General features: G+C 34.1%; 1 protein-coding gene across 3 annotated transcripts in view; it reads left to right on the top strand.

Annotated features, from left to right (window-relative positions):
• The window catches only part of LOC127865824 (uncharacterized), a 116,701-nt gene that overhangs the window by 72,685 nt on the left and 19,299 nt on the right, over positions 1-24,717 (top strand). For all 3 annotated transcript variants that reach the window (XM_052405843.1, XM_052405845.1, XM_052405844.1), the window contains exons 14-27: positions 2,325-2,425; positions 2,763-2,827; positions 3,795-3,949; positions 4,616-4,774; positions 4,995-5,159; positions 5,453-5,547; positions 5,932-6,038; positions 17,291-17,445; positions 21,042-21,185; positions 22,726-22,863; positions 23,318-23,464; positions 23,757-23,879; positions 24,152-24,286; positions 24,535-24,672. In XM_052405843.1, coding sequence (XP_052261803.1) covers positions 2,325-2,425; positions 2,763-2,827; positions 3,795-3,949; positions 4,616-4,774; positions 4,995-5,159; positions 5,453-5,547; positions 5,932-6,038; positions 17,291-17,445; positions 21,042-21,185; positions 22,726-22,863; positions 23,318-23,464; positions 23,757-23,879; positions 24,152-24,286; positions 24,535-24,672 — 1,827 coding nt within the window. The remainder of the gene's footprint in view (positions 1-2,324; positions 2,426-2,762; positions 2,828-3,794; positions 3,950-4,615; positions 4,775-4,994; positions 5,160-5,452; positions 5,548-5,931; positions 6,039-17,290; positions 17,446-21,041; positions 21,186-22,725; positions 22,864-23,317; positions 23,465-23,756; positions 23,880-24,151; positions 24,287-24,534; positions 24,673-24,717) is intronic.

Here is a 24,717-nt window from a genome sequence, read left to right as displayed (position 1 = left end):
TGTTTAATTCTACATTTTTGGTAAACTTCGAAAGTACTTAACTTTAGCCAAACAATTCAATGCGTTAGTAGCTGTGTTAATGTGCATGTCAAAAATACTCCTCGTAAAGATTCGAATGCAATTTTAACTTCAATCGTTGGAATAAGCGTTAATTTGTCATTAATTTGGGGTTCAATAAGCTGAATTTGCAGTATTATTTTTTACATGTTGTACTTGTTCGTAAACCGTCGCAATCATTCGTTATGAGATAGTTCTCGATTGCCTCTTATACGAAAATATGCAAATGGGCCGATGTATAAACGATATTTTTCGTGCTTCTAACGTCATCGGACGACCGCTAAGTTAAAAGGTTCCGATTTGCTACTTAGACAATAACATACGGCTGAGCTGGGCCTGACGTTTATAATCGGTCCGATGCCGGCATAACGACCAAAGGGCCTTTTGCCTGAGGGCCATTATGCGGCTAGGGCCGATTATAGAGTTCGGCCCAGCTATAATCGGCCCAGCTCTGTTGTGATTTATCGTTTCTATTACATATCATTATATTTTGTTTTTCACTTAAATTTATCACCGAACCATTTTTCCGTAGATTTATTTTCATTTAATTGATTAATTTAAGACGTATGTCATGTGACGTTATTTATGCAAGTTGAACGAAACAAACCAGTTTTAGCTAGACTTTTGATGATATGGTTTATTTTACAGGTACTCGGCAATTGTTGCTACCCCCTCCACAGCTGCTACCCCCTCCAAAACCCCTCACAAATGTCAATTTGTTATCAAATATCAAAAGAACAAAAGTGAAAGAAGTTAGTTGGATTTGTTTTTAACACGTGTCTTGGAGTTTAAATATGTATTGATATAGCCAACGCGTTTCGCACAGCTCATCAGGGCATATTACAATATATTAATATACGCATTGGCTATATCATTATATATTAAAAGTGTGCGAATTTGACCCCTGATGCTGATTTCGGCACAGCATCAAATTTCCAAAGGTCACTACTCCATCAATTTTCAACCTATTTGCAAATTCTTGGTTTCTTCGTTAGAAGACTTAATACTTAATAAACAAATCGATGCCAGTTCGAATACGTCTACAGTAAGGCGGTCATCAAATAGCAAACTTGCAAAAACATTTCCTAGAATCGATCTGGTTACCACGAAAATACATTACAAGCGTTCAGTATTCGATTGCAAAGTCATTCACATTATAATAACACATCTCATACAATCAAATACAAACAAAATTTAAAAAAAAACCTACTCCAATAGATTTCCCTTAAACTCCAATATGTTGCAAGAATCAGCTTTTCAATTATAAAACCGATGCCTTTCAAGATCGCTACGCCATTGCATACAATAATAAACACACAGAATACAATAATAAACACACAACATACAATGATAAACACACAGCATACCATGACAAACAATAGCATACTATGACGAAAGCACAACAAACCATATGACAAACACACAACATACCATGACCAATACCTAGGATACCTAGGATACCATGACAAAACACAGCATGCCGTGAGAAACACACAGGATACCATCCCAAACACACAGCCTACCATTCCAAACACACAGCATACCATGTCAAACACACAGCATGCCATGACAAACACACAACATACCATGACAGACACACAGCAGACTGCGGCAAACACACTGCATATTTTCATAAACAAACAACATGCCATAACAAACACACATCATACCATCACAAACACACAGCATACTAAGGCAAGCACACAGCATACTATTATAAACACATATCATATTATGATAATCCACATCATTTCAATGAGACCTCCGATACATCAATAGTCAACAGGAGACAGACGAGACGTTCAATACGCTCGCAATGTCATTTTGTTATTATATTTTATAGTAACTATAGGTAATATCGTATTAAAATGCATTTTGCAAATTCTCGACGACGATTTCATTCGTGTAAAAAAACACACGACTATACGCCGGTTGACGTAGAAGGGAATATTGACTGTCAATTAATTAAGGAATCTATATAATATATTATATCGTGTTGGCATGTATATCTTCCATGGTATCATTGTTTGTGTTCTTACATCTAAAATATAATAATATTATAGTTATGGAAAAACGTTAACTTATTTATGTTGGGGAAAACGCAGTGTACTTAATGCGTTGTTTGTTTTGTAACCTTTTTACTTGTACTGATGTATTGCTATACTGGACTGTTGAAGTTCGCCCATCCAAATAATGCTTATTTTCGAGCTTTGGTTTTTGAAGTCAATTTTTGAATAATTTCAAAATGTTTGGCAATCACGTTTTAGAGGGTAAAATGTACTTTGGATATATCGAATACGTTCCGCCACAAGCGCCTACGCAAACAAATGCAACTCTTCAGGCAGGAATACAGTCTACATCGAACTTTGTAAGTTTTAATTCCATTTTACACGTAAAATAATTGGATTATATGATATATGTTTCTTAACCTATTCTATGGTTTCTTCGGCACAGGTTAAACCAAATTAATTTGTATGCTTCTTAATGGTGGGTATTTTGCTTATCTACGTTGCGATCTGATTTGCATTATTTTATTGGCGATTTGTCATTCTACGATAAGATACATTAGGATAAGGAATTACAATTTATTTATTTTAAATACAACCAAAGTTTTACATTCCTGGTATAGTGAAACTTAGTATACATTTGAAGTGAGCGTCGACATAAAAAAAAAGAAAATGCTGTTCATTATTTCTGTTCTTTAGTTTAGTCAAAATTTAACCGGAACGGATAACTTCATATCCATTGAAATCTACCAGATATTTGTGACGTAAGTTTCCATTTCTTATTTACAAAGGAGCTTTTCATATTAAAGAGGTCCATAACTGTTAATGGTTTGATATAAATATGAGGAGGCTATAACGTAATTGGCCTCTTTGCACGGAATCAAAATGTTATCTTTCCGAAGATTTTCAATCAGGGGTATAAATATTAATAATTTTTTGGACGTTTTGACGTAACGTCAACTTATCAAAGATTATTTGGTGCGAGTGTAGTGGGTCAATTAATAAGTTAAATGTAAGTTATGCAGGTCGATACCAACTAATAATGTATATTTAACCATTTTGCTTAAAATCAGCTTGTTTTTAATGAACGTTAGAGTTATATGCGTTCATGTGTTTACGATTTTTAAGTAAAATGGGCCGTCCAACAGATTGGTAAATTGACAAAATTAAAAAGAGTTGTTTCAGATTCGCAAATTATCGTTTTTGTTATGATATTTATTTTTGAGGAAATAGTAATACTGACCATTTACCATGCTCTTTAATATCCATTATATGCATCTTTTGACGACCTGAAAATTATAAAGAGTCGTGCGACGCGAAACGATTGAATAATTTGGAAACTTCTGTTGTTGTAGTTATTTTTGGGAAACTACGAAGATTGCTTATATATGTAAAGCATACATCCGCTCTAAGCATGAGCATGGATGGTCGAGTGGTCGAGACGGGAGACTTTTTACTCCAGGACTCCAGGGCTCAGTTGTTCGAGCCCTGTTGAGGGTTGTTACTTTTTTTTCATTTTTTTAAATTGTATTCTTGTTTTTTTACTGGAGATTTTTAGGTCAAATGTTTACATTTATCAATATAAATAATTTAATGACATGCTTCAATACATGCCAAAATCTGTTGGACGGCCCCTTTAAGTGTCAATCTTTGAATATTTACATGTGAATTTGAAAGATCATGTACGTTGAAATTCAGATCACAACGTGTTAAATTTACGCATTCAAACAGGGCGACCAATATCCATTTGGATTTCATTTTACATATGAACTCTATCCTCCTTTTAACGGATGTTGAGGATAAAATCCTGAAATCATTGAAGAACAAAGACATGATGCTGGATTCAACACCTCTGGGGAAATCCGTAACTGTGAACATAAAATCTCGTAAGTGGGCCATTATGTCTTTTTTATCGGTGACAATGAACTCATTGAATATAAAATCGATGTGGATGTTTATTGAATGGATATTGACTTCCAAAGAAGAATTTGTTGTGTTAATTTCATACAAAATAGCCGTTATTTCAAAAGCGAGTTGTGCATTTACACACATGTATGACGACCGGTTCAATTGTTAATATTTCTTCTAAGAATTTGTATGTTTTTTGTAAGCATATGCTGTGTAAAAATATCTAGCAATTTCGAAATGGGAACAGCCGACTGCATTTTTTCTGAAGTATTCATTTCAAAGAACGCAATTTCGATTGATTTGTGTTTTTCTGAAGTTTCAAAATATTTGTTGTAATAGATGTATTTCGTCTATATCGTACTTTGATGTAAGAACCACAATTCTTAATTGGCACATAACAGCTGACGCCGTGACAGTTTTGAATGTAAGAAAACTCTGTTTTTAATGAATTAGCCAGTTACTTAAACATTCGGAACATGTCTTTTTGTATCTACACTGTCAGCATGATAAACATACTTATAGATAAATGGGAATAAACACATTGAATACTTAGAGATTGCCAATGTGAACATGTTTTATTCGAAGAAGTTTTTAGGAAACGTGATAAAAAATGTGGTAACAGTTTTCATGTCATTGTATTTAAGCGGATCAAGGTGGCCTGTGTGATGTTGTCCCGAAGCGCACGGATTGTCATGAACAAAGCACACACTGTGTCAATAGAGATATCACTCAAGATTACTATGACTGTGACTGCAACTTTGGTTACCATAAACCCAGTTCTAGCAAAAGCAAAATTTGTGAAGGTAAAACCCTGATTATTTTCTGATTAAGTAAAGGTTATATAAAATTAATTACGTTAGTCAAATTATACCAACTATATATTGTGTAAGAGAAAGAATAACTTTAAATAATCGAAGACGTTTCAGAACAAATAACACGAACGGGGTACTTACTAAACTTCTAAAGTTTAGTTTACTATATAACTCTAAAAATTATCTTCACTTAGTGCAATGTTCATTTTAGACATAGACGAATGTCAACTATTCGATACGAATAAAACGAAAAATGAACGATGCGTTCATGGCTTCTCGTGTTACAATTTGTATGGGTCCTGGAATTGTACATGTCCGGAGGATAGACTCTGGATGTCGGTTGGTACACCAGAATATCCTGTGTACCGATGTCAAGGTTAGTGCTAAGCTAGTTTCTATTGGTACTTTATATTGATGATGCGGTAAACGAATCCCATCTAACGATACGAAGCATTTGATTTTGATCAATTTTTATTTGAACTTCAATTAAACATTACACCTTTCTTCATTACCTGACTAGTAGTATAGTTAAAGTGCATATGCATATGTTGATTGCAAAACTCTACACTTGTAATTAAGTTTTACAACATTATGCATTTTATGATAATTCTTATGATTTTCTTTTGTCGTATAATCTATTGTTGATAATGTTTTAGTTTTACTTAACAGGCAACCACAGTTATTTAGGAAACATCTCATTTATTTGGGACGCACAAGATGGAGAGATAAACCAATCAGTCATAAAGTCTTTCTTGACGTCACAGGTAAGTGTCTTGGTCCTGCTTGAACATTTCAAGTTATGCATTCATAGAAGACCCGAATTGGGTTAAGGCATAGTTTAACATTGCAAAATGAAATTACAATTAATAGATGCTCGTTTTAAATTTACAATACGTTAGATCCAAATAAACATATTCACAAAAACCATTATTAAATATCCACTGCAAGAAGATATATCTGTATGATTATTTCAAACATTTTTCTATGAAGGTAATTAAGCTTACAATATACAGTTAGAATAAAAGCAATATGTTAATATATATATATATATATATATATATATATATATATATATATATATATATATATATATATATATATATATATACACACACATAACCCAGCACTTATTGTGTTATTATTTTCAGATCACAACAGTTTTTACAAATAAGTCATTCGATCAGAATCAGACGATAACCGTTTCCTCCTTGTATGTTTCGGTTACTATTTTGGACAACACATCGCATTCCAAATTGTAAGTAACTTTAGATCAACTGTGGAATATTATGCGAAATATGTTCCGTATAGAGTTGTACACTGATCATCTGCTCACTTTGTTCAAATCATAATCCCGGGATTATAACAGATTTTTGATGGACTTAGATGGCAAACACTCGTTAAAAAGCATTTTCTGAAACCCCAAGACTCGTTGCCTGGATGTATAGAACGGGGCATCAGAGAGCCATGTCCCGACGGTCACCTGGTTAAAATAGACTTTATATGCAACATGACATTAAAACGGATTAACTCTGAAAACCATTACACATCAAGCATAAGTTATATGATGTTTTTGTCATGTTTACATGTTTGCTTTCATTTTTCGTAAGGTGCTTTCTAAACTGCTATTGATTTTGGTTTTACGCTACGTTTTCACTAGTTGGTTTGCACTTACTTAATTTGTTTAATGTCCGTACAGTTTTATATGCAGCTGAAAAGCATATACAATATACATAAGGCCAACATTGTTTTATTAATTGATTTACGGGATTTTTTTTTAAAATGTAGGGTCGGGGGGTCGAAATAAAAATAAAAATAAAAGAACAAAAATCACAGAGTCGACAAAAAAAATAAAAATAAAAGTTTAAACTTGTCATTTTTTCTTTTATTTTTATAAACCAACTTTTTATGTTACTTTTGTACTATATATCTTATTTTATATATAATATGAAAACAGTTAGTCACTAGAAGCAATAGAACTAGTGTAATTAATGCATTTTTCAAGAGCATTTCTTTTTAATCTAAATTCTTGTGGAATGTCTTCATTGTCTGCTATTGAAAAAAAATTGTACATTAAAACATTATTAAAAGAAATCACTCAGTGTGTATTTTATATCAAATAAAGTGTAATCTAGCACTTTATTGTTTTATTGTTTAATGTCCTGCTTCAAAAACCTTTCTTGAGTAAAAATCTATGTTTAACCCATTACCAAACAGTAACCAAATTTTACGGGTTTGTTGCAGACGACTCTAGAAATCATTAAGATAATAGGAGAAATTGCTCAAGTTGAGCAATATCTCCTTTTATCACAATGATTTCTACCTTACCAAATCAATTTCTTCATATTCTATTTCAATTATATTTGTCGTCTGCAACTTTTTTTCAATTTAGGACAGTCCAAAATTTGTCGTTTGGTAAAGGGTTAATACTACCGGTAGTATAAATATTCATGAAAAAAGAGTCCAACACAAGACAACTTTAAACTGTCAAATTGACTAGAACCTAAAATGTCATATACATAAACACAACAGTATAACACCATAATTATGTATGTTTCTGACTAGACTGTTAATATATTACGGAGGAACCCTTAACAGTATAACACCATATGTATGTTTCTGACAAGACAAACTATTATATCCCAGAGGAACACTTAATCCGAGTCATGGTCACTTTTGGAGAAACAGAACAGTCACTATTTTTGTTTCTTCACTTTCTTCGCATTTCTAGTTTGTATTGGTTTAATTTCTTTGCAAGGTTTGCAGATTGGTCTTACTATCCCGAATTCTTCTTTTAATCTTTTCACTTCATCAGTGTCCAGTACTTCCGAATCGCCACAATAAAAACATACATCATCAAATATCACCGTTTTACCTGAAATATATGCCAATGATACAAGTTTTATCTGTCAAAATATTTTCATTTTGTTAGAATTATAAGGCCCCAGGTCTGCCTTCTAGCATATTTCACTATAACCACAATCAAACCGGGTCTGCTTTTATTTTCTTGGGTGCAATTTGTGCTTCCAAATGACCCATTTTTTCAGTATGTATTTCCAAAGGATCTACTTTTCAGATTTTATTTAATATATATTGCACCAAAGATAAGACGAACTACTACCATATTATTAAATTTATTGAATTTACTTTGTGATGCTGAAAGACCAGAAACTGTCAACTTTGCAAACTTCATACATTCAGAATATAGACATTTTGATGTCTGCTGTGCATTCTTGAGGGTCAACAATTAATGAAACAATATATTCAATATTTAACCCATTACCAAACAGTAACAAGATTTTACGGGTTTGTTGCGGACGACTCTAGAAATCATTGAGATATAAGGAGAAATTGCTCATTTTATCACAATGATTTCTACCTGTCCATGTCAATTTCTTAATATTCTATTACATTATTTTTTGTCTGCAACATCTTTCAATTTGGAAAAGTCTAAAATTTGTCGTTTGGTAAAGAGTTAAATAAAGCTTGCAAACCTGCATAATAGGATGACTCCATATCTGAACTACACGACAGCCCCTCCTTGACAATCATGCGATCCCTATGAATCCCTGCATAGAACAGGGGGTTTCCACAGATGTATACCAGCTCTTCCTCTACTCGGGTGACAGATCTCAGTTCAGGAGTTGTCAGTTTTGCTGCGCTATAAACCAATCTCCGTTTTCCGCACTCTCGACATGTGATAAATGCTCTCACTTTAGCTAAAAAGCAAAATGAAAAAATGTACTGTTTTCATTGGCAGCACAGGGCTCAACATTAACAGTTGTCCTATTGCCCCTGGCAAGTAAAAGTTGGGTTCGGGCAAATTACTTCATAACAAATTTATGACTGCTTTACATTCAGGGCAAGTACATTTTCTATGTACTTGTCCGGCAGGGCAAGTTGGTTTTAAGGTTAATGTTGAGCGCTGCAGCACATTAAACATATTAAAACACAGACACAAAGAAGAATGTTTGAAAATGAAATAAAACATTTGTTGCAACGAATGAATATAATCATTGCCACCATTACCCTTGGCACCAGATTCAATATATAACTATTTTTAATATTTTTGTTGAAAACAATGATCCCCAAGTACCAAATTTAAGCTATTACAACACTAAATTAAATAACACACTTTTCATGGTCCCAATACAAGCATTTTGTAAGGACTTCTGTTGAGACCGATCCTTTATAGCACAGAATGCAACCAAACTGTAACAGGCTTGGTTTGTTTTGGTCATAAAAGGTGTAACACCACTGGCACGGGTTAAACCCTTTACCAACAACAACTTTTGGACTGTCCCAAAATGAATGAGGTTGCAGACATTAATTACAATTACAATTGTAATAGCATTTTAAAAGTTGCTTTAATAGTAGAGTAGAAGTCATTGTGATAAAAGGAGTAATTGCTCAAGATGAGCAATTTCTACTTATATCTCAATGATTTTAAGAGTCGTCTGCAACAAACCTGTAATATCTTGTTACTGTTTGGTATAAATGGGTTAAGTAGAACTATTTCTCAATTGATATAAAAAAAAGCCTTACTTCTATTGCCATATAATTTTAGACTGTTTAATACTTTATTAAAATGAAGAAAAATATAGAGACATACTTGCTACCAGAATTTTTTTAAATTCCTTATCCCTCTCAGATGTTGGCTGAACATTCTGCAGACCAGGCCTTGCAGAATCATCAGTCTCTGTTCCATATATGTCATCAAACACTACATATTGCCCGTCCCTCATCACTGGGTCAGGAACAAAGTGAAGAGACTGGAAGATGTCTTCTGGTAGTCTAGGAGGATTGATCACACAGTATGCACACTCGTCTGATGTACACTTCTTGATCTGATAAAATACCATATTTAACCCTTTTAAATACCAAACAATAACGGGATTTTACGGGTTGTTGCAGACGACTCTGGAAATCATTTTGATAAAAGTAGAAATTGCTCATGATGAGCAATTTCTCCTTTTATTGCAATGATTTCTACCCTACTAAATGAAAAACTTCATATTCTATTAATATTTTAACTGTCGTCTGTGACCTTTTTCAATTTGGACCAGTCCAAAATATGTCGTTTGGTAAAGGGTTAAATTTGTCGAGCATACACAATTGCTTAAAAAGTTGAAAAATGCAAATTACTTGTCTTGACCTTGACCTGGTTGATCGATAAACTTAACACTTTTATCTGAAGAAAACATCACAATTTAATATTGCTTTTTTTAAATTGGATTCTCTGGTATAGTCAATGTCCACAATACGACAAAATCTTAAAAATTATTACATACTGCACTGTTACAATAGCGGAACCTGAACAAGAACAATATGTATATCACACCCTATTCAACTGAAACAGAATTTATCATAACAAGATGTGTTTGTGAAATACTATGCCCCCAGTAGGTATTTGACCTTTGATCTTGACCTTCAATATTGCAAAAGTTATGATCAAGGTTAAAGTTTTGGGACACACACATACAATGACAGACAGACACACACATACAATGACAGACAGACAGGCCAAAAACAATATACCCCCGATCATTCAATCCGGGGGCATAAAAACATTATTAAAACATAGTTGTCAAAATATTTACCTGAAACATATCTTTCTGAGTGTGATTGTTCAAGAACGATTGCAGCTGTAGAGAATTCCAAGTTTTTTGGTTGTCAATGGTAACTTCTGGGTCGATAACTTCAATTAGCCTACCAATATCCTCCATTTCGTCGGTCGAAGCTGCCTCATTTAGGTGAAGGTTTGCACCTTTCCACTTCAGTTTTTTGAATCTGTCTTTCACAATTGTTACTGGTTTATCCATGGACTCTATATATGCTTTCTTGAGTGATGGGTTCTTCTCTGAAGCATTTCTCAACGATTTCAAGGAATTCAGTGACTTCACCTGCATCTCAAACTCAGGTCTCATACTTCCTCTGTCCAAAGCAACATTCTGAAGACCCAGATTCAATGTACTCATAATGCGTTCAGCAGGGTTGTGATAGCTCTGTGAGGGTGCCGTTCTCGCTGCAACAAGCATGTCCAAGTCAAGAGCTATAAATTCCAAGAGACAAGCCATCTGAACACTTTTGTAGTTTGTTCGATGATCAGGTCCGTCATCTGTATATCTAACCAAAATTGGAGCCGCAAGACTAACGTCATTTTCACTATGAAAGGTTCTGAGGATCTTGACAGTTTCGGCACTGTGCCGCAAAGGTGATGATGGCTGAAAGACTTTATCTTTGATTGTCACATGAACCGATCCATTATAAAAGCTATCATATACAGATTCTGGAATGTCTATTGTAAAGAGTACGGAGGGCACAATTCCAGCCACATGAAAGTCATGGTCTAACGCTACAACTTTTCCTGCATTAGCAACAATAGCCCCATGGTGAGACCTTACTCCAGTAGACACCGGCTGATCAGGATTCCCTACAGGCACTACAGATTTGTCATCGAGGCTCTCAAAATGACATAAATCTTTATACTTAATTGCAAAGTTCTTCAAAAGTAAAAACTGTTGTCTGCAGTATGCAGCATCAGCATGCTGGACACGAAGTAGGCGCTGTTGAACTGTGTAACGCAGTTGAAACTTTCCCGTATAGTTTTCAGCATTTTGGTTATAGGGGTTTCTTGGTTGGAAGTTTAAGCGAATCCATGATACTGATGGAGCTGGTGTACCACTGGGCAGTCTCTCTAACACCTGGTCACGAAGGTCCTCCACAGAAAGAGCCAAGGGCATGTATTGGTGTTCATTATGCCTCCTTTCATGAACTGCAGATGTTTCATCGATGAGTTTCTGTAAAGCCTCCCAAAAAGGTTCAAACTTCGGATCATTTGGACGTCCGTTGTCCTTGCGTAAATCATAAATTAACTCGCAGTCCTCTGCCTCCACTAAGAATTTCATGAATCTGTCGTCTACTTCTGACTGATCCTCGGTATGCGGGGTATACTCAAAATCTGTTAGAAAATGGTACATATTTCTAAGAACTACAGACTGAACATTGGCCTTGGAGTACATGTCAATGAATTCCTTCATCATACGCCTTGTTGCGAAAGTCATGATATCTTTCTTCAAAAGGTTTATGTTTCTTGCAACTTCGGCTGGGTTTCTTTCCGATTGTTTTGCTGGTAGTTTCCACGCTATGTTCATGTTTCCAAGATTGTTTCCGTATTTGTATGTGTAAATATTTATACAACAAGAAACAGATAGATATTTTAACCACTTCCTTCTATCTTCTTTTCCTCTAGGTTCAAAGTTTATAAGGTCTATAATTCGATAATCTTCTGACTCATTTAGTGCCTGGTCTATAGCACTATATTCAGATTTGACAACACCAGTTTCTCTTTCTATGGTATTCAACAACCAATTGTCTTGAAGATTTCTGACGGGTTCTGCTTTATTTTGATTTGCCTTTGTTCGAGATTTCATGCCATTTAAGAAAGACACATACTTCTGCATGCCTTTGAGCAGACTTTCAATGCTGTCCCTCAGCTTTCCATTACTATCACTTGTTATCCATGGCAGCATCATTATTTCGGACAGTTTTTCTAAGGTGTCCTGTAGTTCAACAGCAGTAACCTAAAAGAGATATTATTTTCATTATTTCATAAAATGTACAACCTTTAACCCTTTCCCTAATACAAACGCTTTCTGACCCCTTTGCAGCAGACGGCATTTGAAAACACTGCGTCAAAAGGTGAATTTGATCATATTGAGCAAATTCACCTTTTGACTCAGTGTTTTCAACTTAAATAAATTATATAAACGGTTTTTCATAATCATTATCAACATATTGACTCTTCAGTTTTATTGTCCTGTGTGCAAGTACTGGTTATGTATCCAGAAAGCAGAATTGAGAGTGATAAACCCTATACCAAACAACAACTTTTGGTCTGTCGCAAATTGAAAGAGGTTGCAGACAACAAATACAATTGTAACATAATGATAACATTGATTTGGTAGGGTAGAAATCATTATGATAAAAGGAGAAATTGCTCAATCTGAGCAATTTCTCCGTCTATCCCAATGATTTCTAGAGTCGTCTGCAGCAAACCTGTAAAATCCTATTATTGTTTGGTAATGGGTTAATCCAAGTTGTAAGAACTTGTTTCACAATCAATGTTAAATAAATACGCTTAAATGAGAACATCACATACAGATGTATAGACACATTTAATTTCAGTCACAGTTTAATTTTGAAAATAACAATATTTTTTTTGTAAAATTTTGTTGAATTCTGTAGATTGGTTACGGAGATATAGTTGACGACTGATAAAAAAACGCAAAATTCAAAGACAAAATTGCCGCCAGTCTGTCATTGTGAATCGAAACAAATATATAAAAAATTGGCGCATTATGGTAGGAAACACTTCTGTAAAATGTTGTTGAATTCCGATGATTGATTATGGAGATGAAGGTAAAGATATATCTCGGACAGACGTAAAGATGGAAGGACAGACGGAGGGACAACGCTAATACTATAACCCCCTCGCCTCTGGCGGGGGATAACAAGACTATTGCCGAGCAATAAAAGTCCCCTACCGGTAGCTAGTCTGTTTATTGCCAAAGCAACCAAAATTCTTGACGTAGTAGGAACAAAATTAAATGACGTGCATAATCTCCATATTGCCATCTATCCATGTTTCAAGTTTCATGAGAAAATATGAAGAACTTTTCAAGTTATCACAGGATCCAGACAAGTGTGACAGACTGACTGACAGAGCGCAAACCATTTGTCCCCTCCTGTGAAACCGGTAGGGGACAAAAAACTGTGATCACTTATTTCTTATACCTCTGGAATTTTCTTCTTTTGTGATTTGAGGTCCCTGTATCCCATAAAAGGTTTCATATCTGTTGGTGCAGTGATTCCCCTTCCTTCAAATTTCATCCAAAAAGGATCAAGATACCGCATGACGTCTGTTATTGTCTGTACTACGTGTTTACCCATACTTCCCGCTTGCTGTGAAGTGAACCCCCACTTGTTCTTTTGAAACCAGTGCAGAATATGGTTAAACAGCTCATCCTTCTTGTTAGTTGTTTTTCTGTAAATAAATTAAGTACAGATCAAATAATACTGAATTGTATCGATATTGCATTACTATGCTCCTTTCCGCCTTGTCGGAAGTAATTATTCAATAAATAGTTGATAACTTAAAATACGACCATATAGCCATTTCAACATCGGTGACATTTATAATATTATTGCAGTGTGTAACTGTGTATGTATATCATGTCGAAATAATGAGTGAATATATTCTTAAAGAAGATCCATTGGAGTATTTATTATAACAAGACTATTGCCAAGCAATAAAAGTGCCCTACCGGTAGCTATTTTCTAGTCTATTTGTTGCCATAGCCACCAGAATTATTGACGTAGGAACAAAATGAAATGATGTGCATAATCTCCATATTGCCATCTGTCCATGTTTCAAGTTTCATGAAAAAATATCGCAGGATCCAGAAAAGTGTGACAGACAGACAGACAGAGCGCAAACCACATGTCCCCTCCGGTGAAACTGGTAGGGGACTAAAAAGACAAATTACAGCAGACCTTTGAAATGATGAATATTTAAATGAAAGGTGCTAACACACTCACAGGCTCTAGCTACAACTTTCAAATTATAAATGTATTATTAAAGTAGAACTCTTAAATTTCATTTGGAATTATCAACACCTTTTAATCAATTGGATTGCAAATTATAGTTCAAATTTCTGCTTAATTTATCTTTGGTAAATATGGATTTATAAAAATTGATATATAAAGTAAACACATTTAATACCGTTCTTCTGGAAAACTGGTATAGCTGCGTGATGCCTTCATCAGGATATCAAACACAGACGATTCTTGTTTCTTGTCAACATTTGTCGCAGCCCTCTGGACCTCTATAGAGACAGCTTTGCATCTATTAATGAAATATATATAAATATGAATACAATTTCATAAAAGCAATGAATTTGACTGATGTCCATCATCCATCTTTTTGACTGTTATCAATGTCATCACTGAATTTAATAGTTGATATTTTTAGTTTAAAGACTCACCGACCAAGTCATAATATATGAAAAATTTATCCTTTGGAAGCACAAAATGCAACCAAGAAATATAATAGCAGATCCGGTTTGACTAGGTCTGTTCACTGTTGTTAGAAAATACACCGCAATGCAAGGCCTGTACCACTGCTTTATATGCAGCATTCTATTATATCAATATTGTGAACATTCTGATAGTGATCTCAAAGGACCAGAAAATATAACAACACTGAATCCAAGTATGTGGCGACTTTTTACGGCCACCACTTTAAAAGACTGATGTTGTGAGTTATTATTGATCTGAAAGATGAATCCTTTGGAAGCATATTAAAATTGCAACCAAGAAATATTACAGCAGACCAGGTTACAGTTTATAATACTATTTTTAAAGTGGATCCTTTGGAAGCACAAATTGCACCAAAGAAATATAATAGCAGACCCAGTTCAATTATTTTAACATATATAAAACACCAGAGTCATAAAATGTTACTAATATTTTAAGCCTGTTTTAGATTTCTTGGTAGGGGTGAGCATAAACGGCCAATTGCTAACTAGCTATGCCTCTCACAGTTGCAAGAAAAATCCAGAGAACAAACTAGTTTAGATCGTTTAGGGTCAGTTGTCCTGTGTGTCCCTAAAATAAATCACTAGGCTTCCTCGGAGGCGACTACTATGACATGAAAGGGTCTGTAATGCTGTACTATATCAAGTTCAATTATCATATCTTGATCTGAAAATTTTCCTCTGTTGTTTGCTTGAGACACCAGGTTCAAATCCTAATGTGGCAGTCTTTAAATATTTATATTTTCTAGAAATGGCTTCTTTCTTCGTATAACCAGAATATTAAAGCACAGGAGCTTGAAATTCTATAAATAAATAACGTCTATGAAAATTATCCCCACCCACCCTACCTCTCTATATAAAAAAAAACAAGGTGTTTTTTTATATATATAGAGGTAAGGTGGGTGGGGTATTTTTCATAATTTTCATAGACGTTATTTATTGATAAAATGTCAAGCTCCTGTGATTAAAAACTAGTGACAGGTGTAAAGAAATATTTTGCAAAAAAAGACCCATAGACATACTGCATTCATTTTATTATTAATTGTCAGAGCAAAATGCACGAAAAAATACGAACCCGAAATCTTTCAGGACACCGAACGTTATGGTCTTGTCTATCTCCGTCCGATTTTCCACAAAAACTTGTCTGATCAGCATTATCTCGTCTTCGTTCCCCGACATCTCGGTGTAAACATCGGCGACTGACATTGACAAGTCAACATTTTTGATGCTTGACTTTACTTTGTTACTTTCGATGATGTCTATTTTAAAATAATGGCGTGCAGGCTGCTCGTTATTGTTATCGTCCACCCGAACTTTCGAGCACGCCATTTTGAATGCGCACACGCAGCTCTTACTTTAAACATGAATACGATTGGTTTATTCTATTTTAGACAGCCAATGAAATATGCCGATAGTAAAAATCGGATGCGATAAAACGCTTGCGAATATAAATTTTGATTGTTGTCGACAGTTTTATTTTTTCACGCGGGACTTAAACACTGTCGGCGGAATTTATGAAAATAAAAATGCAGATAGATACTTTTATTTTTATTTCATTTAGACACAAAATACGGTCGGCGGTCCCGTAAATCAATTTATTTAAATGGTCTGGCCTAAGAGAATATAAATAGTTCATTTACTTTTAAATTAAAATAAATGAAGTTAGTCAAATCGATTACATTTGTTTGACTAAAGTAACCTCGAACGATTTATTTATTTAAATAGATATTGAACAACACGTTCATTAATTAATTGAAATAAAGGTAATTTCCTGTGAAATGACATAGCAGTTACGTATACATGTATACATATACTAGGTAAAACGTCAAAATAAAGCATGGCTGCAGTATGTTCTCGTTTGTATGTGTATTTTTGTTATCTCTTTATTTATTTGAGCTAACCGTATATAAACACCGTTGCTTTGAATTAATACCCTATACTTTGTAAGGATGGTGCAGTGGACAATAACCAGTAAATGCTTCTATGTTATTACCAAGTGGTGTATGTATTTGTTGGCTGTTCGGTCTGTTTGAATTTATTTGTGTGTTTTTTGGTTCCTTCGGTACGTAATCACAGAAGAAACACAATACTTTAATATGGTCAAGTATGTTAATCTATGTTTTAACGTTGTTGGTAGTTTGCTGTAACCCATAATTTTACAAGAGCAAACAATGTGTACCAATTATATCGAAGCAAGTTCTCGAAAGTCATACAATGACAGTTAAACATTATACTTAAGACGCTTAACATATACCTCGGAATGCTTATTTTATAGCGATATTTCGTAAAAGCAGTGTTTTACTAATGCAAAGTAAACATCGATATGTACTTGTAAAATATACTAAAAGAACGAAAATTAATGGGACATCCTATGTCCTTCTCTGTTTTATAATATGATATTTGACTTTTACAGACCATATTTCAATATGTATATGTTGACCTACGAGTTTCGCATTCGTATGGGTGACCCAGTCAGCACTTACCGCCTACAACGAATCGGAAGTGAACGGTTCAAGAACAACGAAAAAATAGGAGTCGCCACTTTCCAAAATATCACGTTTTTCAATGGTATGTCAAATTGAATGATATTTCTGACTGATTTGTTCTTCTATGTGATCACTCCATAACCGTTCAGTTGTATTTAATAGGCATAATAATGCAGGTTTTCCGTTTTTTGTTTTTTACAATTTGGCTTATCTCATGTTTACGTACACGCTTGTAATATTAATCTGACACTGACCTCTATGCATGATTAGATTACACTTCGGCTATAATTGATACATTTGTTGTTTCCGGTAGATTATCGATTTAAACTCACGCTATAACACAGAAATTAATATATATTATTTGGTAACGTAATGATTAAAATCGTTGAAGATACCGAAAGCAACAAACTTTTCTTTTTGTTTTATGCTTCTCCTTTTTTTAAACTGGGTAGTTTTGCGGTTATGAATAGGTCACAACGTCGATCATATAAGGCCATTTCACAGAAAACCCGAGAATTATCATTAACTTTCAGTTATTCGACACTGTTCAAAACAACGCGTTACAAGTTTTTATTCACTGATATTTACATATAATTCACATAAACATACACAATATTTAGTTTTTGTACGGAAAATTGTTAAAAAATATGAAAATAGATTGAAAAGAATATCCAATTATAATAAACTACAGTCAAACCTGAATTCAGCGGTCAGTCAAGGGAAATGACCAAAGTGACCGTTGTCCACGGGTGACCGTTGAATTCGGATCACAATTTTAAGATGGTTTGTCAGTCGGTAGTATTGCTACGTCGTTACCCCACCCAGTCGTTTGCATACGGTGTTAAACAAATGCTCATTGCCGTTAACTAAGCATAATAACAGAATTAACGTACATTGAAAAATACAGAATAATATATTATAGATTGATTTAATTTCATATTGTTATTAAACTAAAGCAATGACTTTATCAACGCTAGTATAATTGTTTACTCATGCATCTTGATCATTCAATAAATAAAACTTACGGCCTTACGGCCATCTGAATTTACCGGTCACCTGCAGACAGCGGTCAGTCTGGAATCCCCCCGACGAAAAACACTCTTTATTACACCTGAATATAACGGCCACCTGTCCATAACGGCCAACGGCCACTATATTCAACTCCGAAATTCATGAACTGAAATCAACGGTCATGCGTCAATCGTCTCGAGTCGCGAAAATTAAAAACACTGCACATCATTTGTCCGTCTATTTTGCGGTTAAAGCGTTTGATAGCGGTAATTGCCTTTGATATTATAAAAGCGGCCCGCTGCCAGTAAACAAATAATAAGGTGTTGAGAAGGTTTGTTTTCCCGGGATAATTGTGGGGGTTTCTTCAACAGAAAATATGTCAGAGTTTTTGACACGTTTAAAGTAATAATCGCTAATTAAATGACCGCTAATTAGTACATTTTACTTACAATATTGAGTAACGATTTTAAAGTAAAATTTTCGGATCATTCTTTAAAAGAGCTTTCTAGCGTTCACAACACTTTTAAAACCAATCGGAATAATAAATCACGGAATAACAATGAGTGGTGAACGTAAGTTCTTCACATTAGAGGAACGAGTCAAGTGTTTGAAACTGTTTGAATATGGAAAAAGTTCGCGTGTAATTGCAAGTGAGCTCTGTGTTGGACGTACGCAAGTGCAGAGTGTGCTTAAGCATAAGCGAGAAATTATGTAGGAGTATGAATCGAATGCAAATGTGAGTTTGAAGCGTTGTATTTTGTATGAGGTTGTTGAATTAAAATTGCTTTTTGTGTGATGTTTGCGTACGAACAAATTTTAACAAAATGTTTGCGTCTTTTTTTATTAGAACAGTACAATATCACCGTACTATCGATTTATGAATGCGAATTCGCTTTTTAGACTTGTACGGACGTGACGTCAACGGCAAGTGACAAGTTTTATTTATTGAATGATCAAGATGCATGAGTAAACAATTATACTAGCGTTGATAAAGTCATTGCTTTAGTTTAATAACAATATGAAATTAAATCAATCTATAATATATTATTCTGTATTTTTCAATGTACGTTAATTCTGTTATTATGCTTAGTTAACGGCAATGAGCATTTGTTTAACACCGTATGCAAACGACTGGGTGGGGTAACGACGTAGCAATACTACCGACTGACAATACATCTTAAAATTGTGATCCGAATTCAACGGTCACCCGTGGACAACGGTCACTTTGGTCATTTCCCTTGACTGACCGCTGAATTCAGGTTTGACTGTATATTCCTTTGAGTCGTTAGTAATGTTCATCAAAGATATGACATCACAAATAATGTTATATATGATTTTGATTCATTATAAACAATATATTAAAATTTGGTCTTTATATGCGCTGCTTCTTTCGTCTGTTAACATCACAATAATCAATTGTGTAGATATTGTCAAACAGCCATCTTGGTAATAATGGTTCTTCTTGATCCGTACGGATTCTGTGGCTGTCACCATTTCAAAATTTGCATGCTACAGAGAGCCTTAAAACTGACACTGCAGGGGAGATTTATTTCTTGCGAAAAAAATGTAAACAGACGATGTAACTCGGAGAATGCTCATAAATAAATGATTTTGTGTTACTTAGAAACACAATATGAACAATACATTAAGGAAGAAATATTTGATAAGAAGGTATCGAGTAATGATTGTTTAGAAGTTTCCCCGATAATGGGAATTTCCGTATTTTGCTGTTTACTGAGAATTATCCCCAATAATGGGATTTCCGTAATTTACTATTTCCCTGATAGTGGGAACAATATACACGCCAAATACCCGCTATTGGTATGAACATTTATTAACGATCCAAAATATATATACAATCCTTGTTTCGATCTAGTTCATCACTAAGTAATGACGTCAAGTCTATAACGTTACGTCACAAATCGACATTACGTCACGGAACCAATCCGCCGGTACAAATAAAACGTTAAAATCTCATATCCAATGATGAATTAAGTATTAACCTGTTTTGTCGCATTTTAATCAGTAAAACGATGGTGATTGTGTCAATGTTTTTTCCTTAACGAACTGCATAATGTGCAAACGTTATATCAATTGATTTCACGCAATCGCTATACCCACGACTCAACAAGAACCAACGACTCAACAAGAACCTACTATTATGTTGTCATTTATTCAATGCAAGACGTACTGTAGGAAACTAATTGTGAATACAGAATTCATACCATGCATGTAACATATGCTTATAGAATTAACAAGTCTCAGGTCAATATGTGCGGGCTATAAAATGATAAATTCTAAGAACACATCCATATATTATCACTCTGACCAATTTGAAGTAACTCGAAAGGTATATTTATTTGCTAGTTAATTTAAAATCATGCCTAAAACTACATCGGAAACTACAACGAACAGGATAATAAGTTGTGTGAGTTCTCATATATCATTACGTTTAATGTGACGAAATCGTTGTTTGATAGAAACGAGTGTATCTGTATCTCTCCAACTCGCACGATAAAAACAATTAATCAGCAAGTACTGAGGGCATCTGTATTTTTCAAATTTAAACGTTGTTTGTGTGCATGAAAACTTAATATGAATGTATTTTAAATATAGTTTTCGGCCCCCCCCCCCCTAATCTTAAACACCTTCGTAATGTATTTTAAGAATCTGACAACGAACTGTGCAGGCGGAGTAAAGAAGGTAACTGCGACAACCGGACAACAGAATGTAAACAAGAAAATGGAACAACATCGTGTGAGTGTAAAAAAGGGTTCCAGCCACATGCATACACCAAATATTTCTGCGAAGGTAAATGGCATATTGACTGGTACAGACCTCTATTAAAATGAATTAAGTTATCACTCTGGGTAAACGATGCAATTCCTTTGAAGAGAAAGACTTTACCAGCAGATAAATACAAATCGCATTAATAACGCAGGGTAATATAAAGGTACAGCATGCAATAAGATAAATACTCACACTATTCAAATCAGGCAATAGTGAAAAACAGTTTATAAATTGTGTTTATAATATATCGATACAAATCTAACGCTTACATATACCGAATACCGTTAATAGAATATATTGCTGCTTTAATTTCAATAAATATGCTTTATTTTAAACAATTGAAACATTTAAGTATTGTCAACGAAGTTTTTGTTGAAAAAAGCAATACCCATATATGGACATTCAACCCAAGACATGTTATTTTGCACACAATAAGGTTTAATCTCATTTTGTATTACTATTACAAGCACGATTGTAAACAATGTGTATTCTTTTAAAAAATGCAAAACGGCGTTGACATAAACATTAAGATTGCTGTTTTACAAAAAACACTTTGGCCAATTAACAGTTCGACAATTTTCGAGCACCAGTTGTTCGGTCACCGCTAACAAAACATCTCGGACCCCATTTTAGTCGAATAAACTAAGAAAACTGACGTAACCTTACCTAACCAGAAACGATCCTATTGTTATTAATTCATGGAAAGACCTGATCTGTGACCTTAGTCAGTTAAGCCGAAAACTAACATATTTCATGTGTGAGTGAACAACGGGACATAAATATGATTTAGAATATCAACCAGCAGACATAGTTAATCGTTAAACAGCTGTCAAATTATGTTATTTGGTTGAATATATAAGTTTTTTAATTTGAAACAGTACACCTTGCTGTATTTCTCCATTTACGGCGATAACTTAGCATGTACGACATGTTTATTAATTGTTACACGATTCACTATTGCAGTGGCCGAGTGGTTTAAATTGAAAAGAAAAAATCGGTTCAAAAAGACGCGTCTGGTTCCAATAACGAATTATGTATTCAATTGTAATATTGATTATTAAAAACGAATGGCTATTGAGCTTCATAATTAAATTATGAAAAGTAGCTGAACAGCAACTAATGCAAAAAACGATAATAGAAATATTTGAATTATTTGTCATCAATTTTGCCTTGGGTACTTATGGAAAAAAAGATAGCAAGGAGTAAAGCTAAACAAAATCCAATACACTTGTATACATATAAACAATAGAATTTTCACGAAAAATACAAACAAAAACAAAACTTGTGGATTAAAAAAACCCATAACGTTTTAATGTTGGTACTCGAACCTGCGACATTAAGATTAGTGTGACGAGCATTGCAAAATAAGATAGCCAAAACATATTGCAAAAATGTAATATATGGTTTTTGATACGTTATCGAGGAATCATTTAAGTCTTTTAAGAATATAAATTTCACCAATTCAACCGCCTTTAAATTATTTATTATTTGACTGTTAAGAAAAAACGGATTATTTCAGCATTCATATAACACAATGTAAATGGCATGCTTCTTTATACAGACGTCAATGAGTGCAATTCGCATGAATACACTTGCTCTGGCGGAGGCACGTGCCAGAACTTGGAAAGCAACTGGACGTGTTCGTGTCCTCCTTATACGAAACTCCTTAACGTGAGCGATACCTACAAAGAATGTTCAGGTATGAAAGATACGCTTTTGTCTATTGGGACATATGCTCAGTATACAATAGAGGTAAAGGTTATTTATAAACATGCTACAGGAAAGAAATGTATTCACTAAATATATAAGTATAAATAAATATGCACAGTGCTGATATTTAACTATAAGGTTTACACAAAAAAATGTATTTAAGATGTATAATGAAGCTTTTATACTTAAACAGAGAATGCTCAGTATTAATAAAAGATGTTAACTATTGATGAGAGTACATTATAAAAAGTAATTTATAACATGTTTTTGATAAGACAAACGTGAAGTATATTTTGCACTAAATATACAGCGCTATTATTGTTTGTCCATTAACGTTTGCAGGTGATTAGATTTATTGCTTAATTCAATCTAAGTATTCCTTTAAGTGACAATGAGATAGATAAGCATACATGTGCGTCCTATTTAATACTTTACATGTACAGACGAGGCTTATTACAATTGTGTATCCGAGGCTTTTAAAGAATTCACTTGTTCAAACGGAAACAAGTCATGCAACAACTCAGTTTGGTCCTGCGATTGTGCACATGGCTATCATTTGGAAGGTTCAAACCATTCATCCACGTGCACGGGTAATTTATTTAGATTGACTTTTTCTCTTGCGGTAAATTATTTTATAAAACAGAAACTTGAGATGGATGGTCTAGATTGGTTTGCATTGTTTCGTAATCTTATTTATTAAAATATCTTACTATTGTATATTAATTGGTGTTATTGTTTAGGTTTAATTGCACTACGAATAACCGTGTTAGTATAGTTTCACTCGACGAGAGAAGTTTGAGTTCACCATATAAAAAATAAAGAAGAGGTTTTTTATTAGAAAACTAGACGTTCGTTCAAAAAGACTGCTTTTGTTTGTTTTAGATACAGATGAATGTGGCATAGGAAATCCGTGTGGACAAGGAAACTGCAGCAATACCTACGGGGGCTATTCTTGCAAATGTGAAAGTGGGTTTCTATTTGATGAAATCAAAAAGTCGTGCATCGGTAAGTAAAAAAAATGTAGTCAAACAAATCGCAAAATATAGTGAATAACTACAGCTTCCAATTAAATGAAACTAATATGTCGAACTATTTGTTTGTGTCTTTATGTTCCAAGCCCCTCCATTTATTTTCGATGTAGACACACATTTAACAGCTATACGAATATTCTGACACATGTTTCAAGTTAATCAGAGATTAGACCCTCCGATGATATCACAAGTATTGAACATATTTTTTGACATTGACTTATATTAAAACAATGTTATTTATTACAGATATAAACGAATGCGATTCAGAAAAATACATCTGCCGAAATGGCGACTGTAGAAACCTCAACGGTAGTTATGAATGTACTTGTAAAGCCGGATTTAGAGAAGAGTACAGAGGTTTCACTGCAACAATTTGCGTTGGTAAGTTAGCAAACAGAGAGAGATTTTTAAGAAGATTTGATTTGTTACTTTGTAAAAATGGATATGGTATTAATTGTTTAACAATGCTTACTCACACGAACCCGACTGGTATGTTTAAATTTATGTGAATATGTAATGCTTTAGGTAACAAGAAACATACTTAATTATACATTACACGTTCAGAGTGTGACCTTTTTTCACTTTATTGATGTGTGATCATTTAGCAGAAATATCGTTTTTACTTTCAGATATTGACGAATGTACAAACAAGTCGTACTCATGCGGCACAAAAGCAACTTGTACAAACTTCGATGGCTTGTTTACATGCGATTGTCCCCATGGATATAAAAATAATACATCTGATAACATTAGTTACACTTGTATAGGTAGGCGTTATTGTGTGTTTTACTTGAGCGCATTTAGAGCCTTGT

This window comes from Dreissena polymorpha, chromosome 2 (assembly GCF_020536995.1).
Source record: "Dreissena polymorpha isolate Duluth1 chromosome 2, UMN_Dpol_1.0, whole genome shotgun sequence".
Lineage (NCBI taxonomy): Eukaryota > Metazoa > Mollusca > Bivalvia > Myida > Dreissenidae > Dreissena > Dreissena polymorpha.
Note: the sequence above shows the minus strand (reverse complement) of the source record. Positions and strands in the feature narration are given on the sequence as shown.